The 22371-nt window shown below is 39.2% G+C and overlaps 1 protein-coding gene across 1 annotated transcript in view; it reads right to left on the bottom strand.

The window, feature by feature from the left end:
- Nucleotides 1-18683, bottom strand: part of phex.L (phosphate regulating endopeptidase homolog X-linked L homeolog) — a 151071-nt gene extending 132388 nt beyond the window's left edge. Inside the window, exon 1 of the mRNA XM_018246265.2 lies at nt 18084-18683. Coding sequence (XP_018101754.1) covers nt 18084-18207 — 124 coding nt within the window. The 5' untranslated portion in view covers nt 18208-18683. The remainder of the gene's footprint in view (nt 1-18083) is intronic.
- Between the last annotated feature and the right edge of the window lie 3688 nt (nt 18684-22371).

Here is a 22371-nt window from a genome sequence, read left to right as displayed (position 1 = left end):
AGGATTCAACCTTAAACTTTTATGAACCTGAAAATTTTCACTGTGAATTGCAAATCTTCCATAAATCATGATTTTTTGCTACAAATTGATTTGCTGGTTTTTAAATTGTTTTGCAAAACCACCTATTACATATTTATATATCCTTAATGGTCAGAGGGATACTATACTGGTCAGTTATAAATTCTGAAAGCAATACATGTTTTCAATTAAAGCGGTAGTTTGCCTTTAAGTTAACTTATAGGGGGTTATTTACTAAACTCTGAATGCAAAAATTAAAATTTTTCGGAATTTATTAAACCCCAAGGATAGAAAAGTCCGAATCAGAAAATCCGGCATCTCAGACCTGTCGAGGTTACATATAAGTCAGTAGGAGGAGTCCCAATGATTTTTTTGATGTGCGCTGGGTTTCGTGCAATACCCCAAAGTTTTCTGAATTTTCGGGAAAAAAAACATAAGTAATCTGAGTTTTCGGGTGAAAAATCCGAAAAAATTGTGAAAATCGGATGAAAAATCGGAAAAAATTGTAAAAATCTGATTTTCAGGAAAATGTAATAACAAATAAGCATAAAAAACCCAAACGTATTTGATCGGAGTTTGTAGCAGAAAATATTGAGATAAATTCTGACTTTGATAAATAACTCCTATAGTGTGATATCCTGTTCTTAGGAACTTATCATTTGGTCTTCAGTTTTTGCCATTTTTTCATTATTTGACATCTCTTTTCCAGCTTTCGGCTACAGTTTTATTGTTACTTTTTATTACTTATCTTTCTTCTGTGCCCCTCTCTCCTTCATCTTCCACTCTCTTTTAAAGTACTGCCTGGTTGCTAGGGTAAACATACCCTACCAACCAGATAGCTGCTGAAATGAAAAACTAGAGAGCTACTAGATAAAAAGCAATTCCCCTTTTTAGATAATTTTTATTCATGGTAGGGCATTTAGTGAAAGCAGTAAACTGCAAAGAGCAATCGTGTCTTCTTTTCTAAAATGTTTATATATATATATATGTGTATATATATATAGAGTTTAGGATTATTCGTGGAGACAGTTAGTTATAGAAAGAAGGAGATAGCAGACAGAGACAGTGATTTTCTGATACAGGTAGGGGATCTGGAAATCCATTATCTAGAAAATTCAGAATTACAGAAAGGTCATCTCCCATAGACTCCATTTTATCTAAATAATTCAAATTATGATTTTTAAAAAAATATTTCCTGTTTCTCTGTAATAATAAAACAGTAACTTGTACTTGATCCCAACTAAGATATTATTAATCCTTATTGGAAGCAAAACCAGCCTATTGGGTTTATTTAATGTTTAAATAATTATTTTAGTAAACTTAGGTGTAAAGATCCATAAAACTGAAAAACTGGTTATCTGGAAAACCTCTGGTCCTGAGCATTTTGACTAACAGGTCACATACCTTTATATTCAGAATGGGATGATGTTCTAACACAGAATATACAGTATAAGTACAGTTGTCCCAATACATGGATACTCTTACATTACAGACAATACTTTCTCCCAAATGATTTTCTGAGCACAGATGTTTTCATCTCCATAAAAAACAGTATTTCAATACAAAGGATGTAAACATGCAGACTAATAATGTTATACACATGTTTTGTCTCTGGTTTTACATGCCAGCCTAAAAAGAAAAAAACATGTGTAGCGTATTCAACTACAATCCCATATGTTCTTTTTCTGAGGCTCTATTGAATTCTAGAAATACTTACGCCATCACCTGTCTCCACAGCATGCATTTTGCAGCTTACAAAATTCGCCAATAGAAGCTATCACTTGATTTACATTCCTGTTTTGATCAATGGCAAATACGATACAGCACTCTGTTATCAAGATTTCAGGACCTGAAACTGGCAGCGCTGAAATGCTGATGTTGAATCTCTATCCCTTTAATAGTTGTACAGTTCATTTATTTCTGTTTGTAACTGGCGAAACTCCAAAAATCAGAACAGCACCAGCGGTGGGTTATAAAGGTTTAATGCCAGTAGAAGTTGTTAATTTTTGTCTCCTCTTAGCATCCAAATTGCCAACCATAATCATGTTTTGGGGTTGTTACTGTGACATGAGATAACAAAACCACTCACTGCCCATTAACGAAAACAATGGTTTTGCAAAGAAACTCTCCCCTGCTCTAAAATTCGGAATAGTAGGAAAAGCTTTGGTGGTTTGGGTTTGGATATGTGTGTATATTTGTCTCTAAACTATTTGTACATGAGGAAGTTGGACACTTCCCAACACTCTAATCCATGTGGAATATTGTATAAACTTCCTTTGTTCTTTGCAAAACAAATGTTTGATTTTTTTCCTTTTTTCAGTTATTGGCACTTTGTAGGAGTCATTAACTAGTGCCACTAAGTGCAAAATAGTAGCCCTTTGTGTTCATTTACCTAGCAGTTGTACCGGGTTCAAAGTGTAGAGGACATTGCTACTGGGTGCAAAGCCTGGTCCTTACCACTTTATACGCATGCCATTCATTCAATGATGCTTACGTGCATGGTCTACATTCTAGAATAAAGGCACTACTTGTCCAATCCAATGGCTAAACCTTTGTGCACTTTGCTTTCCTATTTGTGCCTGTTTGTTATCCACCCACTTAGATTGTTAAGCTTTACAGCATGTATTGCTTCCCAATGTCTTGTACCACATGACATTTAATAACTATATATATATATATTGAATAAAGTACCCCTTAATGTAAAATATAAGGATATTATAAGTCACCGAGGAGTTCCATGACTATATAAAAGGTCATGGAACTCCAAGTTTACTTCCAATATCCTCATATTTTCCAACAAGGGGTACTTTATTTATTATAATACACACGTTTTAGTGAGTGGTGACATCACTAGTCACCATGTATAACTGATGACATCACTAGTCACCAATTATAAGGATATCATTTACAGGATATTCAAGGCTTTTGTGTATTATATACTGTATATATATGTACCATTATTTATTATAATGTCTTCCCTCTGTGTGCTTTTCTATATTTGTACAGTGTTGCGTATCGAAGAAGCACTTTATAAATAAAAAAAATAAAAAATATCCACACAAGCAACATTGTACAGTATTCATCAAGATTCAAGGGTGCTCACACTGGAGCACATGGTAGAGAAGGGTGCACAGTAGGAAAAACATGGCTGTTGGAGCTTGTTTTTTTTTTTTTTTGCACTTTTCATTGCGTACCTCCCTTGCAAAACTAGCCCAGTTGTTTTTGCATGGGGGAACCTATTTCCTTGTCCGGCACTCACCTGTCTCTTTCCTCTTTATAGAAAACATCTATAGAAGTATATCTTGCTGTAGCTAATATTGCATATAGTGCTTTTGCCACCAGTGTTCAGTACCACCTGATATCACTGTCACTTATCACATGGGGACACAAAAATACTCATGGGGGCAGATTTACTAACCGGCAAAAATTTGCCAGCGTCCACTTCGCACCCAGTGCAACACTTCGCCAGGCAAAAATTCGCTCAGACTACGCTAATTCACTAAAATGCAGAGTTTCATTGTGAGCGCAGAACGCTGGTGACTTTTCGCTAGCGTTACTCCGGCAATGCGAGCATTTGAAAGTGAAGATGCGCAAGCGTTCATTTCTGCCTAGTGGAACTTCCCTAGGAATCAGGTCAATTTGCATAGGGCAAGAAATTTAAAGTTGTATAGACGTCTTTATGTTAAATGTTGGTGCATATACTTTCACTTTTTAAAACACATGCCCATGGAACTTAAAAAAGACAATAGAGTTATTCTAATGCCCTACACATGTGCCCACTGTAAAATTAATGTTCCATATGTTTGCAAATTTATGGGGAAAACCAGTTACCCAAAAAAAGTATAAATTAGATCTGGCTGATAAAAAGAAAAGACGTCAGGGTTTTATGAACTTTGATGCATTTACAGCTCACAGAATATAACGTAAGTGACAGTTTTAGCTACTTTAATGCACTTCGCCTGGTCTGAGGTGGCGATAGAGTGCGAATGACCGATAGCGTCGGTGTCTTTCGATAGAGAATTGGCGTCTGCGTTAGCCGCTTCGCCTTTGGTAAATCTGCCCCATGTACTTTTTTGGGCAGAAATCTTCTATGTGTGTGGAGTGACAGGTGGTGTGATTTAATGTAGTATCAGGTTGCATTGCTGGCACTTGTTGGTACTGAGTAGGGATGTAGCGAACTGTTCTGCTGCGAACTAGTTCGCGCGAACTTCGACCGTTCGCGTCCGCCGAATGTTCGCGAACGTTTGGGAACGTTCGCATTTTGAGTTCGCGTTCGATTCGAATACAAGTCGTTCGACCATTCGACCATTCGAATTCCTTCGACCGCTAAAAATCGAACGATTTCAATTCGTTCAAACGATTGTAAGCATTCGATCGAATGAAAAGCATTCGATCGTTCGATTCGAATGAAAATCCTTCGATCGAATGATTAAAATCCTTCGATCGTTCGAATCGAACGATTTTAGCGGGTGTTCGAAGTTCGCAAACTGTCCGCGAACGTTCGCATTTTTTGCCGGCGTTCGCGAACACCAAATCGGCAGTTCGCTACATCCCTAGTACTGAGCATTTGCCAGCAGAGAGAATGCCACACATTTATGGAAGCAATTTTAGGTATATTCCCATAGTAGTTCTGTATTCCATTTACAGTGGTGGGCTTTCCGGTTCATTTTGACTTGCCTTTCCGTATCCTTTCTGCTCCAGGACACTAAGGGGCAAATTTACTTAGGGACGAATATCGAGGGTTAATTAACCCTCGATATTCGACTGTCGAAGTTAAATCCTTCGACTTTGAATATCGAAGTCGAAGGATTTACCACAATTCGTTCGATCGAACGATTTTCTTTCGACCAGAAATTTGTTAGAAAGCCTATGGGGACCTTCCCCATAAGCTAACATTGATGTTCGGTAGGTTTTAGTTGGCGAAGTAGGGGGTTGAAGTTTTTTTTAAAGAGACAGTACTTCGACTATCGAATGGTCGAATAGTCGAACGATTCTTAGTTCGAATCAGTCGAAGTAGCCAAAAAAAAACATTTGAAATTCGAAGTATTTTTTCTTCTATTAATTCACTCGGGCTAAGTAAATGTGCCCCTAAAAGTAACTGTTTTGCACTCCCTAAAGCTGGCCATAGATGTTGAGATTTTTAAAAGATCCGATTGTCATCGTGAGACCACGATTATCTCGGAACGATTGTACGATCGTATGAATTTACCATCAACTAAAAAGACCAATTTGCCAGGAAAACAAAGGGGAGCTGCCTGCTTAGCCCTGCAAACATAGCTAGATTGCACTGGGACCGACAAAGATTTTTTAACCTGGCCAATCAATTTCCTGACATCTTGTAAAATCGTAAGATGTTCGATTGTTCGAATCCCACTAACCGCACGATAATTTCGAAGGATTGGTCAGACTTCGCTAAAATCGGTCGTTCGGCAAGAGAAATCTTTGTGTCTATGGGGACCTTAACTCTCCAAAGTAGAAATACCAAACAGATTCAAGTGACTTCTCCATTGATAGTCTTCCTTACCAATGCTACCTACAACTTTGATTTTTCAGTGTTTGGAACTAACAAAAGGGGTGTTTGATGCCTTTGGCTATGACTGTATGAAATGAAGAAGATAAAGATAAGTGTAAAGAAAGAAAGCAGTATTCTCATTGTAGGATCACCTCGCATCAGCTGGACCTCTGGCCATAAGGTACTCAGGAGAAAGGTTTATTCAAAAACTCTCTAGCTCCGAATCCCACCATGCTTTGACTCTTTATAATATGCTGGACAAGGCTGTTTATTAAAGTCCGCATTTGGGTGGAGCGGTACATGTCCCCTTGAATTACTCTTTTCAAGTCTAGGCATTTTAACAGAATATCTAACCCAGCTGGGAGTCCAATAAACATGATCCTGTTAATTGTAATACTTAACTTTTTTGCACATTTGCATTGATTTACTTATGCTTTACTGGGTTTCGTAACTTTGTAAAACATTTAAACCATATATAATAGTGACATTAGATGAATGCTTACAACAATATTAACATCACCCTCTATATTCACCCTCTAGTGGTGAATATAGGAACTAACTTTGACCAGGGTTCACGATCAAGCTCAATCATACCTTAAAAAAATGACCTTAACTTATAAAAACATATACAGCAGATTTCTTTTGTGGTTCGTTAATTGACTTCTGATAAATTTAGCTGTTAGAGTATTATTGGTCCTGTGGTTTGGAAATTTTTTAGTAATCTCCACTGGGGCAGGGACTGATGTGAATAACTTAATGGGACTGTTCACCCTAATTACCTTTTTATATGATCTGGACATTACTTTTTTGAGACAATTTATTATCGGTTTTAATTTTTTATGTTTTTTTTATATATCTGGTTGCTAGGTTATTGTTTACCCTAGCAACAGGCAGTGGTTTAAATGAGGGACTGGGATATGAATAGGGGTGGGACTGAATAGAAACATAAGCAATAAAAAGTAACAATAATAACATTGTAGACTAACAGAGCAATAGTTTTTTTTTACTGCTGGGGTCAGTAATAATGGGTCTATTTAAAAGTTGGAAAGATGTAGATGGGAAATAATTTGAAAACTATAATAAATAAATAATGAAGACTAATTGCAAAGTTGCTGGGAATAGGACATTCCTGGATTTTAAGCCACTTTTCCCTGCAGCCGGCAGGCAGACAAACACTGATGTCACTGGGTAGGACAGTTGCATCACAGAGGTGGGGCTATGACATGACATCTGGTGATTGACCAATCACTGCATTAATATTGGAGAGTCCTGCCCTGGTTTCCTAATTTGGAAAACTGGAAATGCATTTTTGACCCAGGCAGCCCTTCCAAAAACTGGGTTGTCCAAGTCAAAACTGAACAGGTGGCAACCCTACCTATATCAATAATAATAATCAGAATAAATATACCTAAACTGCAAAATAGGGTTCATTGTATCATCAGACACCTCCTTTGACTTGCAAAATAACTCCACGCATGCAGGGTTACCCCCATGAACATTAGCAAGTATGCAACTCTCGGCACTAAGGGTTGCATGAGGCTCACGCTCTGTTTAATGTGATTTCTTAAGTGCACTTTTGCTGTGAGCTTTCTGTCCCAGAGTTAGATTATCTGGTACATTACCCCAGTAAGGGTCAGTCATGCTTCATGAGACTAAATAAATATTTTTACACCACACTGTAAAACCGATATGATGAAAAGGAAAGGTTTTGGCAGGCACAGACATTATCACAAAAGGCATTATTCATCAAAGTCCCCAAAGACTGCAACCTCAGTACTGGAGCTTTCAGTGAGCCCATGGCCGGGCTGAGCAAATTCTTTTGCTTTTCCCAAACAGATAAAAGGAAAATCGGGCTCTTATGACGTTCACAAATAATACTGATAGATTTGTCACTCCATAAATAGCAAATCGTAGGAGCCTGGCCTCAGGTTATCATATCATCTGTCATGTTAGGGTGCTACTAGTGATGCGCGAATCTGTGCCGCTGAAACGGCGAAAAATTCTCGAAATGCATTGAAGTCAATGGGCGTGGATTTTTTGCCAGAGAATTGTTGCCACACTTTTGTGAATTAATTTGCTTGCTGCGAAATACGGAAACTCACCTCGAATTTGTGTCTGGTGAATTTATTTGCCCATCACTAGGAGCTACTGCTGCAGACTGAAGAAACTGATGCAGAATAATGCACATTATGCATGTTTGTATCCTATGATAATAAAGAAATTAAAGGAGAACTAAAGCTTAAATGGGTTGTTCACCAGTATGATGTAGAGAGTGGTATTCTTTTTCACTCTCTTTCGTTTTTTATTATATGTTGTTTTTGAGTTAATTTGCTTTTTATTCAGCAGCTCTCCAGTTTGCCAAATTACCGTAGTAAACATGCAGTGGTGTAACTAGATATTACTGGGCCCCACAGCAAATCATTTTTCAGGCCCCCAAAATGTCTAGAGGTTGAGCAGTTTTATTAATATTTATTGGAATTGTAAATGAATAAGGGTCTCATGGGGTCTCTATTCCTCCTGGGCCCCCCCCCTGCAGCCGCAGGGTCTGCTTACTCTGCAGTTACACCATGCATTGACTTGAATGAGAGACTGGAATATGAACAGGAGAGACCTGAATAGAAACACGAGTAATAAAAAGTAGAAATAAAGATACATTTGTAGCCTTACTGATCATTGGTTTTTAGATGGGGTCAGTGACCTCCATTTGAAAGCTGGAAAGAGTCAGAAGAAGAAGGCAAATAATCCAAAAACTACAATAAAATAAATAATGAAGACTAATCGAAAAAGTTTCTTTAAATTGACCATTCTATAACACACTAAAAGTTAACTTAAAGGTGGACCACCCTTTAGCAAAGAAGGAAATGCTGTACATTATGTTTTGGGTTTCTGTATCAGTCTTTTAGCAGTAAAGATCTGTGTCTCCAAAGATGCCCCAGTAGCTCCCCATCTTCTTTTCTGCTGATTCACTGCACATGCTCTGTGCTGCTGTCACTTACTGAGCTTAGGCACCCACTCACAACATACTAAATGTATACAATATGAATGTTATGACCCAAGGCTGATTTATAACTAATTAGATTACATGGCAGCTCAGTGTAATTAGCATAGGAATTTTAATCAGCCCTGTAGCATCAGCTTCTAGGACGCACCTCATTTTCTGACAACCCCAAAGCTTAGCTTCTGAGCATGAGCAGTGCCACAAGATGGGGAGCTTCTGTGTGCAACTTGAAAAGCCGTGTTCCATTATTATTATAGGTAGGACTGCGTTTAGGTCGGATGCTGCACTATAATTTCAGAAATTATTTACAGGCACCCGAGGGCCACCCCCTGAAACCTACCCTCCTAGGCACAGGTCAAGGTCGGACTGGGGGGCCCGGGGCCCACCAGGACTACTGTGCAGGGCACCCTCCGACCCCCTACTGTGATGCACACTGCTCGCCTGCGTGATGGCGCGGCTCGTCGTGCCTGCTTGAAAGGTGCCACTCAGGGCTCTGTATGAATGTCGCTGCGCGCATGCGCAGATGGCGCAGCGTGACGCCTAAAGAAATCTTTTTTTTTTTTTAACAAACTGGTCGGGAGAGGGGTCTGGCCCAGCGGGGGCCCATTAAGGGTCGGAGGCCCACCGGGTTTTTTCCCGGTTTCCCGCCGGGCCAGTCCAACACTGGCACAGGTCCTTGGGTGCCCTAATATAAATACGCCCCTGATTATAGAGATGCTGAACATCTAGGCTGGTGCAATAGATTCAGAACAAAAATGAACCATGTTGGGTTTGGTGAGGGTCAGACTGGGGAAGTGCACTCCTCCACTGCTCCAAGATGCACAGATCAAGAAGATGTGGGTATGGGTTGGGTGCAGGTCCTACAATGGCAACATTTTCTGGGTTAGGATTACGTGAGGTTAAAGGAGAAGGAAACCTAGTCGGCGCAAAAACCCTCCCCCCCCTCCCGGGTGTTGCCCACCCTCCCTCCTCCCCCTGGCCTACCCGTCCCGCTGGGCAAATGCCCCTAACATGTTACTTACCCATCTGCGCAGGTCCAGTCCACGGAGTTCACAGACGAAATCTTCTTCCACGCGATCTTCTTCCTGCTTTGAACGGCGTTTTGGCGCATGCACAGTAGGAGCATTTTGCCGGTACGGATCTACTGCGCATGCGCCAAAAGTCACGAAGTTTCCGTGAATTTTGGCGCATGCGCAGTAGATCGTACCGGCGAAATGCTCCTACTGCGCATGCGCCGGTCAAAGCAGGAAGAAGATCGCTTGGTAGAAGATGGCGTCGGTGAATTCGATAGACTGGACCTGCGCAGAAGGGTAACAAGTTAGGGGCATTTGCCCAGTGGGACGGGTAGGCCAGGGGGGAGGAGGGAGGGTGGGCAACACACGGGAGGGGGGGAGGGTTTTTGCGCCGACTAGGTTTCCTTCCCCTTTAAGGTTTTGCAGATTAGAGTTGGATTACTTTGCAGGCCCATCAAAAAAAGACTATATGAATTCACAGATGTACCCATGTTTTCATCCAATGGGATTTTCTTAACTGTTTGATATCTGCCTGTTTTTTACCCAGATGTCAGTCAGTCCATCAGGAGGGCCCCATATACAGGCTAATAAGTAGGGATGTAGCGAACCGCCGATAATGTGTTCGCGAACGCCGTTCGCGAACACCGTTCGCGAACACCGGCAAAAAATGCGAACAGTTCGCGAACTTCGAACATCCGAAAATCGTTCGATTCGGACGATCGAAGGATTTTAATCGTTCGATTTTAGCGATCGAATGGTCGAATGGTCGAACGATTTTGACGCGAACGCCTATTGGCGAACGTCGCGCGACGTTCGCGAACTTGCGGCGGACGCGAACAGCCGATGTTCGCGCGAACAAGTTCGCCGCCGAACAGTCCGCGACATCCCTACTAATAAGCGGCTTGCTTGGTCTGGAGAGGCAGATTCAGCAGCATTTGCCCACTCTCATACCCTAAAATTTCCTGCAGAAGTCTCCTCAGTAAGGGCAATTATTTATGCTGGTAAAATGTTATAGTATCTCTGTGTCCATGTTGTTAAAAGTATAACCATGTGCTCCTGCAACTGAAAGTTCCATTTTCCAACCTGCCCCAGACAGATCGTGTCTATTTACTTAATTGAGATAAAACAAGATCATGATTTGGGGCAGATATAACAATGGAAAAAACACACAATGCAGCTTACAAAGGTTAAAGGGGTTGTTCACCTTCCAAACACTTTTTTTCAATTCAGTTGTTTTTAAATTATTTCCCAGAAATAAAGACTTTTTTCAATTACTTTCGATTATTTATTTTTTACTGTTTTTCCAAACTCTAAGTTTAAAGTTGAATGTCCGTGTCTCAGGTGTTTGAGTCTGGCAGCTCAGTAATTCGGGTGCAGACTCTAAACTGTTACAATTTTGCAACATTAAGTTGATACATTTCTCAGCAGTATCTCTGGAGTATTAGCAACTATTGTATCAATTCTATCAGCTGCCTGTAATGAAACCTAGAGATTCTGCTCAGAAGGATAAGAAATGTATAAATTTAGAACAGTTTACAGGGTCGGTGACCCCCCTCCCAGGGCTGCTTCAAAAGGTGAAAAATGACACTTTACACTTCAATAAAACGCTCACTCATAGAAAATAGAAAGTAACTGGAAAAAGTAGTTATTTCTGGTGATCTATCTGAAACCAACTAGTTGTTTGAAGTTGAACCACCTCTTTAAGGCCACGGAGTCTGCTGCCCTGCTGCTGTTCCTCTCCTGCTCTACCTGTACTAGGAAGCTTTGTTTTTGGATTTCGCACCAGATCAGACAGGTTAGATGATTTCTGTTGGCTTACGATAATATCTCTGCATGTATTGCCTATCTGACAATATCAATGGGAAACTGTCACTACTATTTGTCGGCTATAACTTTCGCACATTTGCTGTCTTGTCAGTTAGTGGCCTGAGCATCATGTGATTTGTTCTCTTTACTACTTTATATTAATCTGAATGGTTATTTGCAGGTCGGAAGATTGGAATGGATGATCGTTCATCTGACAAAGGCTATAATCTGCACGTCTATGGCCATCTTTAGTCTTACCACAGCCTGACCATTCACCTCCACTCTGTAATGTTTCTGCAACTGCTGGTACAGTGTTGGCCTGGGTGCAGTAACACAGAGCACATTTTGGCACAGAGGCACTGGTTTATCTACAGGCTACATGTGATTGTAGCCTAAATAGTGTTAATAATCATTTTTACACTTGAGTTAACAATGGCAGCTATCATAAGACAAATTTGGCACATTGCATGCTAGTAAACATAAAGGGCTCCTCCTTTCACGTTGGGAGGAGCCCTTAGCTACTCAGATTCCGCCAGGTCACTAAAGTGACAGAACCAAGGCGAGAGTTCTGGGCAGCAAAGGAACCGGAACGTGTAATGGGGAAAGAGCTAATCATAGTTGTATAACAAGCTGGGGTCAAAATCAGTCAGCGCAGTACAGAGTCAAGATCCAGAAGAATAGTCAGTAACAGAGGTCAGAGACAGGCAAGAACAGGGAACTAGACAATAAGCACAACCAGGAATTATCTAACAATCGACCTACGTTGAGCAATGAAAAAATGGGCAAGGCGCCTTTAAGTATTTGTATTTCGTGCCAAGCACAATGACGTCCGACGCAGCGCGCAGAATAAAAGGATGCATGTGCCAAAACACAAGCATAACTAAACAGAAGAATGCAGTTGTCCCCGCCGCCCCACTAGACCACCAGGTATTGTACCATTTGGACCCTAGCAGAGTGCTGAATGGCAAACTGGAGAGCTGTTGACTAAATAGATAACTCTAAAAATAAAAATAATAAAAAATTAAAACCTATTGCAAATTGTCTCAGAATATCACTCTCTACACCATACTAAGGGGCAGATTTATTAAGGGCCGAAGTGAAAGTTCAGAATTTTCGAATTTCTTTTTCATTTGGTCAAAGCTCTCAAATTCGAATTGTGAATTATCCAAAATCGATTCGAGTTTTAATTCGAATTTCGAGATTTATCATACTCTGGCCCTATCTCGAATTCGACTATTTGCCACCTTAAACCTGTTAATAGCTGTATAAGTCAATGGGAGAGGTCCAGGGATCAATTTGGTGATGTTTGCAGCCTTCCTGACATTCAAGTTTTTTTCAGAGATTCTATTAGAGTTTATCTAATTCGAATTGAATTAGATTTGAGTTTTCGGATCGTTTCAATTCGTCCGTGCTGAGAAAATTCGATTTTATTAATACATTTCGATTGGTTGAATTTCCAGTTTAGGGGGGTTTAGGGGAGTTTTTAAAAAAAAACTCACATGAATTCGAAATTCGATCTTTAATAATTGTGCCTTTAAAGGGCATGTAAAGTCTAAAATAGAATAAGGCTAGAAATGTTGTATTTTATATACTAAATATAAACATGAACTTACTGCACCACAAGCCTAATCAAACAAATAATTTATGCTTTCAAAGTTGGCTACAGGGGGTCACCATCTTGTAACTTTGTTAAACATCTTTGCAAGACTAAGACTGTGCACATGCTCAGTGTGGTCTGGGCTGCTTAGGGATCGTCATAAACAAAGCTGCTTGAGTTCTGCATGGCTGGTATGTAAAGTGGGGGCTCCCCCTGCTGTTCATAAGTATGATTGTTTTCCTGCTCAGCAGTTAGGGACCATCTGACAATTCCTATCCACAGCAGTAAATGAAGGGAGAATTTCAATGCATACAGTCAGGTTTCTTATAAAAATGGCACACATTTTTTAATTAAAGTATATTGGAGATAGGTTTCTTTTTCATTAAAGAAAGTAAAAATGGGATTTTATTTTTTTGCGTTTACATGCCCTTTAAAAGTTAACTGAAAGATGAACAACCCCTTTAATGTTCCCAAATATAGCAGCACTTTAGCATTAATTCCCCCTATATTTCATGTTCTCCTTCCAGGCACTTGAGAGAATAATGTTTATTGCCCCCTCAACAAGATTTATATGATATGTATCTTGTTGTATATTGGTTTATTAAAACAAAATTCCTGCAGCTTCCTTACACATTCAATCACAAGCTTTACAAAGGTTAATGCACGAGACCTGAACCCTTTTTAAAAACTGAACTAATTCAGTTATATTGACATCGGGGCTGTGTATGGAAGTTATTTGCAGATGTTTTCTTTCAAACACATGTGGCTCGACTACATTGCAAGGATTTATAAAATACTGTTTGTTTAGAGAGTGGAATCAACATTCACATTGTTCTGCCACATTGTCTTTACAACCAAAACTCAGTATATCACATAAGCTGCAGTCTGCTGTACAATATAATGGAGTATATTCTGTAACTCTGCTCAGTGCTCTCGCATATTATAAGGTTTAGAGCTTTTGTTAAAGGGAAATGCTCCCATAAAATCCACTAAGTGACTTGAGAACATATGAGATCATATGATCAGTGCAGTCTCAAGTGAAATACCCACTGTACTAATGGTTTTAATGGCAGTGCCCCGGACTGGGATGGTGCCGCAAAGCTTCACCCAAAAACAATTCTTTTTGCATAATGTTATATGTATATTGGGGAGTTTTTTTTAGAAAATGTAGTGGTAAGAAACTTTCCGTTCTACATTCACCAAAAATGTTCAGTGGTTTTAAAGATATTTATAAATGTAATGTAATTGCTATTGAAATGGTATGTGTGTGGCGCTGTACATTCTCTGCACTGCTGGTTCTGGCTCCTGATAAAGCTAGTTTGTAAAGATAAAAACTGACTTTTGCTAATTGTTTTAAGAGTCAGACCCAAAGAAAGAAAAGGGATAAACAAATATTTTTGATTGCACTTTTCAAAAGAGCAAACAGATTTTTTTATATTCAATTTTGAAATCTGACATGGGGCTAGACATATGTTTAATTTCCCAGCTGCCCCCAGTCATGTGACTTGTGCTATGATAAACTTAAATCACTCTTTACTGCTGTACTGCAAGTTGGAGTGATATCACCCCCTCCCTTTCACCCCCAGCAGCCAAACAAAAGAACAATGGGAAAGTAACCAGATAGCAGCTCAATAGTAAAAGCCAAGTCCCACTGAGACTGATTCAGTTACATTAAGTAGTAGAAATAACAGCCTGCCAGAAAGTAGTTCCATCCTAAAGTGCAGGCACAAGTCACATGACTGGGGGCAGCTGGGAAACTGACAAAATGTCTAGCCCCATGTCAGATTTCAAAATAGAATATAAACTGATTAACTGATGTGTAAATAAACTATTAACTGATGTGTTTTGGAAAAAACATGTTTTTCCATGACAGTATCCCTTTAAGGTATGAAGATCCAAATTACGGAAATATCCATTATCCGTAAAACCCCAAGTCCCAAGCATTCTGGATAACAGGTTACATACCTGTATAGGAACAGATTTAATTCAAGAAATAAAACCTTTACTTCAAATTCCTTTTTTACTTATTCAGAGGAAAACATCTCTAGCCCCAGGATCAATTAGCTGAGAAAGCTATATATCCCTATTCAATTCTGTATTCCCCCCATCCACTCTGTGTGTCTGCTGATAGGATGATGATGTGCCTGTCAGGGCTGTTGTAGTAATTGACATAGATACCCAATACTAGACAGCACCACTAGTAACCACTCAGCCTCCATATACATGAGTAAGTATTATCCTCTGTACTAAATGGGTTATATATTCATTTCAACCAGTGAAGCGCTTGCAAAATGACAACAGAATGTTCTTGTTTAAGAACCATATTCATTATTTATCAAAGGTCGAATTTCGAATTCATGTGAATTTGTTTTTACTCTAATAAATTTGCATGTACTCACATCTCGAATGGGAGGTTATTTCAGAAAAAATTTGAAACGACTAAAATTCGATCGAATGGGAGCGATCCGAAAATTTGTTTCGCACTCGAATCGAATACGAACGAAACTCAAATGGGATTTTCCTCTGAAAAAAACTGAAATGTCAGGAAGGCTTTTAACATATTTAAAATAGGTCAATGGACCTCTGCCATTGACTTGTAAATGAATTCAGCAGGTTTTAGGTGGCAAATATTCGAATTAGAACTGTTTCCATGGTCGAGGTATGATTAATCTCACATTCTAATTTACATTAGAATTGGTGGATTAAAATTCGAATGTGTGAATTTTGACACCAAAAAAAATTTACTATTCAACCCTTGATAAATCTGCCCCTTAAAGAAGACATATATGATAAGTGAAAAAAAACACTAATCTTGTAGGCAATAATGCATAATGTATGGTGCTGGTTTCATTAACTTTAAAATTGCCCTTTAATTGGAGCTCCCTGTAGCTCTGATATGGTCCCTCTTTCAAACATACCTCCCAACATTTTGGAAATAAAAAGAGGGACGAAAAAGTTGGCGCATGTAGCGCAGTGACATTTTTTGACCATGCCCATTTTTGTGGCCACACCCCCTAATTAACATGTTTATTTTACAAAATTTGGCAGGTTATGAAAGTTGGAACATATTGCTGTGGGTTGTTTTTTTCAGTTATTACAGTTTTGCTAATGAAGGTGAATTGCCCTTTAAGCTGTGAGTCTAACTTTTCCCAAGGGACCTGTTATCTTATATTGTTACAATTACTTATTTGCTTATCTCGAAATTGATACAAATGTATCTTATCTGCTGCTGTGGCTGTTCTGGGCTCTGCCAAAAGCCAATTAAATTAGAAACATTGTTTCTTTTTCTTACTGTTCAGTGCAGAGAAAAGTGGGGCTTTCCAGTACAAATGAGGGACTGCGGGTTGAGTTGTCAAAAGAGGGACTGTCCCTCTAAAAATAGGACAGTTGGTAGTTATGTTTAAAATAAGAGGTTGATGTGTCCTAAGGTCCCTGCCAGAAGCACAGTAGGAGGGGGACAGTCAATCACAGCCCTGCAGTCACCAAAACAAGACAGTTAACAGTTCCCTATCAGGTCAGCCTAGCTGCTGATTGGTTCCTATCCTACAATGCAGTGTTCTTAGTGCTGCTGGCTTTTCTGCACAGCCTGGGAAAGAAGGCAGCAGGAAATGGAATAGATGGGCAGAACTAGTAGGGTTTTTACAGAACTGTTTAATAAATCAATCCGCATCACAACTTTTTTCAGCACATTCCTTCTATATTTAAATAGTATAATGCACTGGAACATTCTTGTTTTTCCCACAATAAAATCCTTTAAATAAACTTTTAGTATAACACAGAGAGTCATATTCTGAGACAAATTCCTTATTATCTGTGTTTTTTTTTTTTTTAAATGATTTAGCTTTTTGTTCAACAGCTCTATCGTTTGGAATTTTAGCAGATAACTGGTTGCTAAAGTCCAGTTTACTCTAGCAACCAGCCAGTGGTCTGAACAAGAGACTGGAATATGAATAGCAGAGGGTGTGAATAGAAAGATACAAATGACAATAAGAATTCAACTGTATCCTCACAGTGAAATTGCTATTTTTCACTTCTGGGGTCAGTGACCCCCAACTGAAAGTTGGACGAGTCAAAAGAAGAAGAAGGCAAATAATTCAAAAACTATATATAAAAAAAAATGAAGACCAACTGAAACATTGCAAAGTATAAGCAACAAACTACAAAAAAGGAAGACCAACTGAAACATTGCTAAGTATTAGCAACATACTAAAAGTTAACTAAAAAGTGAAATACCCCTTCTGTACTTAATATTGTAATTAGTAAAAAAAAAATTGAATTCTGAGCTATTTTTTGTGTACTTTGACTAGGGAATAATCCAAATTTGATTTGAATTTGAAAAAAATGTACTGTCTCTTTAAAAATTCGACTTCGCCCATTCGCCATCTAAAACCTGCCGAATTGCTGTTTTAGCCTACGGGGGACCTCCTAGAACCTACAGTATTTGGAGTCAATTGGTGGACTTTGAAAAAACTTTGAATCCAATTCGATTGAATACAATGTTACTTTCATCAGTACGATTCGAACGAAAAGGCCTATTCACCTGAGAGAGAAAAAAACTTTGATTATATTTAATAAATTTTGGTTGGTCTTTTTTTTTATTCGATTTTCGAAAGTTACTCACATTACTTTGAAATTCGACCCTTGATAAATCTGCCCCTTTAGTATGTTATAGAATGGCTCATTCTGAGCAACTTTTCAACTGGTCTTCACTAGTTTTTTTGTAATAGTTTTTGAATTATTTGCCTCCTTCTGACTCTTTCCAGCTTTCCCCCATCTAAAAACAAATGCTCTGTATGGCTACAAATTTATTGTTGCTTCTTTTTTTTTTTTTTTTTTTACTTATCTTCTATTCATAGTCCAGTCTCTGATTTAAATAATTGCACGGTGGTCATTCGGACCCTAGCAACCAGATGGCTGAAAGTGCAAACTGGAGAGCTGCTGGATAAAAAGCTAAATAACTTATAAACAATGAAAACAAGTTGCAAATTGTTTCAGAAGATCACTTATCATACAATCAGTTAACTCAAAGGTGAACAAGCCCTTTAAATGAAGATGGTGCATGAAAGAGAGCAAGTGAATGGTGCTATACACATTTCTAGAGTCTACTAGAGTCACTGTGCAGAAAGTTAACAGACTTACCTAGTACAAGTAAAACCAGGAGTATCCCTGTGATACAGACGAAGACTGCAAGGGCTACTTTAAAAGCATTATTTCCAGCCCTCCTGCTGCCTGACTTGGAATTTCCCATTGCTTCTGCTTCCATATTAACTCTTAGTGGAAAGTCTGCAGTCTGATGTACTTTAGTCTCTTACGTCCTTCCATTCACAAATCCATTAGGTAAATGAGCTCACTTCCCAATGCCTTCACTATACACTACACATTTTTATGAGTTTCTGTGACCAGACTCTCCCTCTCTCCTCCTTCCAAGAGGGGTGGAGAGAAATAAGGCACAAATAAAAACACTATTTTGGTTCCCCGCTCAGTACTCGAGTGGAGCAGAAAAGGGCTCACCGGCTGGAATGTGACACAACCAAGTCATGTCAAGTTCAGGAAGAACTTTTGTCCTCTGAGAAGTAGAAAATGCAGCAAGTTCCTTGACACTGTCACAGGCTCACATTATCCACATGTTGCTTGTCAGCGAGTTTAAATCAATCAGGGAAATGCCTTGGAAGCTGCTGTACAAATATCCCTGTACAAATTTCTAGTGTTCCTTATCAGTGATTATCCGCCAGGAAGCACATTATTAATCGGCATACTGTATACATATATAAATGTGTTCATATAAGTCGCTGCTTTGTATACATCTCCAATAGAATACACAGCTTCCTACCATGTATTATTCTGGAATGTTTGTATAAGGAAATGACCGGCTTGTTTCGTTCAGTACAGGCTTTTCAAATTAGGGTCAGTTTTTATGTCAAACTTTTTTGTTCCCCCTGGAAATACAGGTATGGCTTTCGTTATCCAGAAACTATCCAGAAAGCTCCGAATTACAGAAAGGCCGTCTCCCATAGACATTTTATCAAATAACCCAAATGTTTTAAATTGATTTCCTTTTTCTCTCTATAATAATAAAACAGTACCTTAGTAGCGTAACTAGAGTGCGCCGGGTCTCCCTGCAAAAAAATCTTCAGAGGGGCCCACTCTGATCCCCATCCTCCCGCCCACTTCCTGTCCCACCTCCACCCCGCGTACATCCCACCTCTGCCCCGCCCAGGTTCCACATCCCCCCACTGCCGCCCAACTTGCATCCCCCTTTTTCATCACAGGTAAGAAAGGGACTGGGGAGGAGGGCTTTATTTATTATCTATAGAAGCAGAGCCCACAGTCCAGCCCCCCTGTTCCCCCGCCTCCCTGCAGCTGCGGGGTCTGCTTACTCTATAGTTACACCACTGCAGTACTTTGTACTTGATCCAAACTAAGATATAATAAATCCTTATTGGAGGCAAAACCAGCCAATTCGGTTTAAGTGATTTTCTAGTAGACTTGAAGTGTGAAGGTCCAAATTAAACAAAGATCCCTTATCTGGAAAACCCAAGCATTCTGGATACCAGATCCCATACCTGGAAAATAATTATGTGGAGTTGCAGGGTTCATCTGAGGATATCTGTTATCTCCAATAAATATTGTCATGTGAAGACTTGTCCTGTGCCCCCACTTATATAGATGTGGGATCAGGAAACCCGTTATCCAGAAAGCTCTGCCTCCTACCCCCAGTCCCACTCCCAATTACTGAAAGGCCGTCTCCCACAGACTCCATTTAATTCAAATAATCCAAATGATTTAACATTATTTTAGTTTTGTCTGTAATAATAAAACAGTAGCTTGTACTTGATCCAAACTAAGATATAATTAATCCTTATTGGAAGCAAAACCAGCCTATTGGGTTTATATAATGTTTACATGATTTTCCACAAAGACTTAAGCTATGAAGATCCAAATTATGAAAAGATGCATTATCCAGAAAATCCCAGATCCCAAGCATCTGGATAACACATACCATATCTGTATATAATATATATATATATATATATATACTGTATATAATATGCTTAGTTACACCCCTACTTTTCCTACCATCCATACACTTGAAGTCCAAAGTTTGCAATGGCCCCTTTGTTAAAGGCAAAGTTATTTTAAATAATTTTCTTAAAAGATCCAATCCATTTTGCCTTAGGCACTATTGTTACTTGATAATCGTGCAGTTTTTTAACCAGAAAAATTCTGCTGATTTCAACCACATACCCTGTACAATACACCATTGTAACAACAGAATCAGATTACTTCAATTAACTTTCAATAAACTCACTTATCACAAATAACGTTCCTTTCTTATCCATTCACTTCCCCGTGTGCCACCAGCCTTAGTAGACAAGTCAGCTTATGATCTCTATCTGAAAGGGAGGCAATCGACCAGTTGCAAAATAGATTGTAAACCTAGGGTTTTGTTCATACCCATTTGCCTCCATTGTGCCCAATCTTAAATTAAAATTGTTTCCCTATCACCTCCCGTCTCATTATCTTCATCTCATCCAGAACCTGCCATCTCATTGTTTCTGCTGTAGGTTTATGTAAATGAAAATGTTTACCCACCTGAGTGCGAGAATCTTTTTCATGAGGATCATAAACTGTGACTGTATGGATTTATGAGTTATGAAGTCTGGTCAGGGGTGAGTTTACCTTCAGCTTTCCGAAGAACTTACCACTTCTGCATGATACAAATACAAGAGGTCCTCTGCACTCAACCCATAGTCAATATATTAAGAACACTGAGACATTTTGTGCCTTGATTTGATTCTCTAAGATTTCTATTGCTTCATTATACATTTTACACATATTTACCCGCAATGTGTCTGCTTTCAAGTCCAGAGGATCTCTTGTGTTTGTCTGTATGAATTTTGTGGTCACAACCTCCCCCCATCTAATGGTTTAAATATTAGTGATGAGCACAACTTTCCCGATTTCACTGCTGCAATGATACATTATACTCACTCTCGCTCTCTATCTGTTAAAAGTTTCCTGCACACAGGTGGACCTTGCTCCCCAAAAAACTTGCTGCCCTTGGCTTGTTCCTATGTGATCTTCTTCCATTTGGGATGGACAGATTCTCTGATGTTCTCACATGTATAGACAAGTTACATACAAACATGGACCAATACAGGAAAGACCTGCTCATTAGAGCTTATCATATTAAATTCTGTTTTAGTCTGTCATTTCCAACTGGTGATGAAGGGCATATATCCAAAATATGTAGCATGCAATAAACAGACATTAAGCAAACACTGTAATATTTGGTTTTCTGGTCTTTGAGGTATAAGGGTTGTACAGTCACCTAGAAACCAAATTAGGAGTTAAGGGATTCTAATCTAAGTTTGCTTACCCAAGAAATACTTCTTAAATTCTCTAGCAAGACAGTCCTACCTTTTATAAATAATTAGGCTCCTCACAGCCCCCCACCTCTTATGAAAATGGCGCTGGTCACGACGAGCATCGAACTCTTGGCTGGTGTTCTATTTTTCTATTTTTTAATCTAGGAAAAACACGATAAATTGGCTGACAATTTAAATCCCACCTAATCACTGAGGTTCTAGGAATGCGGGGAGGCCACATACACGTTATATCCAGACAACCGCAAAGAGTGCTGCAGTGTTGTATAATTGAAGCCAAATGTTTGCTGAACGTCTAACTAACGTACTAAATATAATTATTTCAGCGACCCAAATTGCTAGGTTTTAGCCTTGAACTAAGCTTTAACTTCCCAAAGTGGGAAGGTGTCCAGGAAAATAAAAATAAGGAATGTGGATCATGGCTAGAAGTGGGTTAAGGTTGATTAAATTATTTTCAGCATTATTTAGCGACCACCAATGCTACTTTGGTTATAGTAACATAGTGAGTTAGGTTGAAAAAAGACACACGTCGATCAAGTTCAACCTTTTGACTTTTTTTTTAACCTGCCTAACTGCTAGTTTATCCAGAGGAAGGCAAAAAAAAACCATCTGAAGCCTCTCCAATTTGCCTTAAGAGGGGGAAAAAATTCCCTCCTGACTCCAATGGCAATCAGACTATTTTTACTAAAAAAAAACCTGGACATTTAAACAACCAAGAAAAATTTAATATTAAAGGTACAGTTCACCTTACAATTATGATGTAGGTGGTAAATTCATGAAAAAAATTGCAGTTGGCCATTTTTGCTTTCTGCTCGCTTCAACCAAAACGATTATGGCAGAGACACACGCTCAGTTTCGGGGAGATGAGTCGTCCAGCGACAAATCTCACCTTCTTCGGGCGACAAATCTCCCAGAAATGCATCCCGCCGGCTAGAATGTAAATCTCTGGCTAGAATGTAAATCTCTGGCTAGAATGTAAATCGCTGGCGGGATGGCAATCGGTGTGCTTCGTTTTCTGAAGTTGCCCGAAGTTGCCTCAC

Source organism: Xenopus laevis, chromosome 2L (assembly GCF_017654675.1).
Source record: "Xenopus laevis strain J_2021 chromosome 2L, Xenopus_laevis_v10.1, whole genome shotgun sequence".
Classification (NCBI taxonomy): Eukaryota; Metazoa; Chordata; class Amphibia; order Anura; family Pipidae; genus Xenopus; species Xenopus laevis.
Note: the sequence above shows the minus strand (reverse complement) of the source record. Positions and strands in the feature narration are given on the sequence as shown.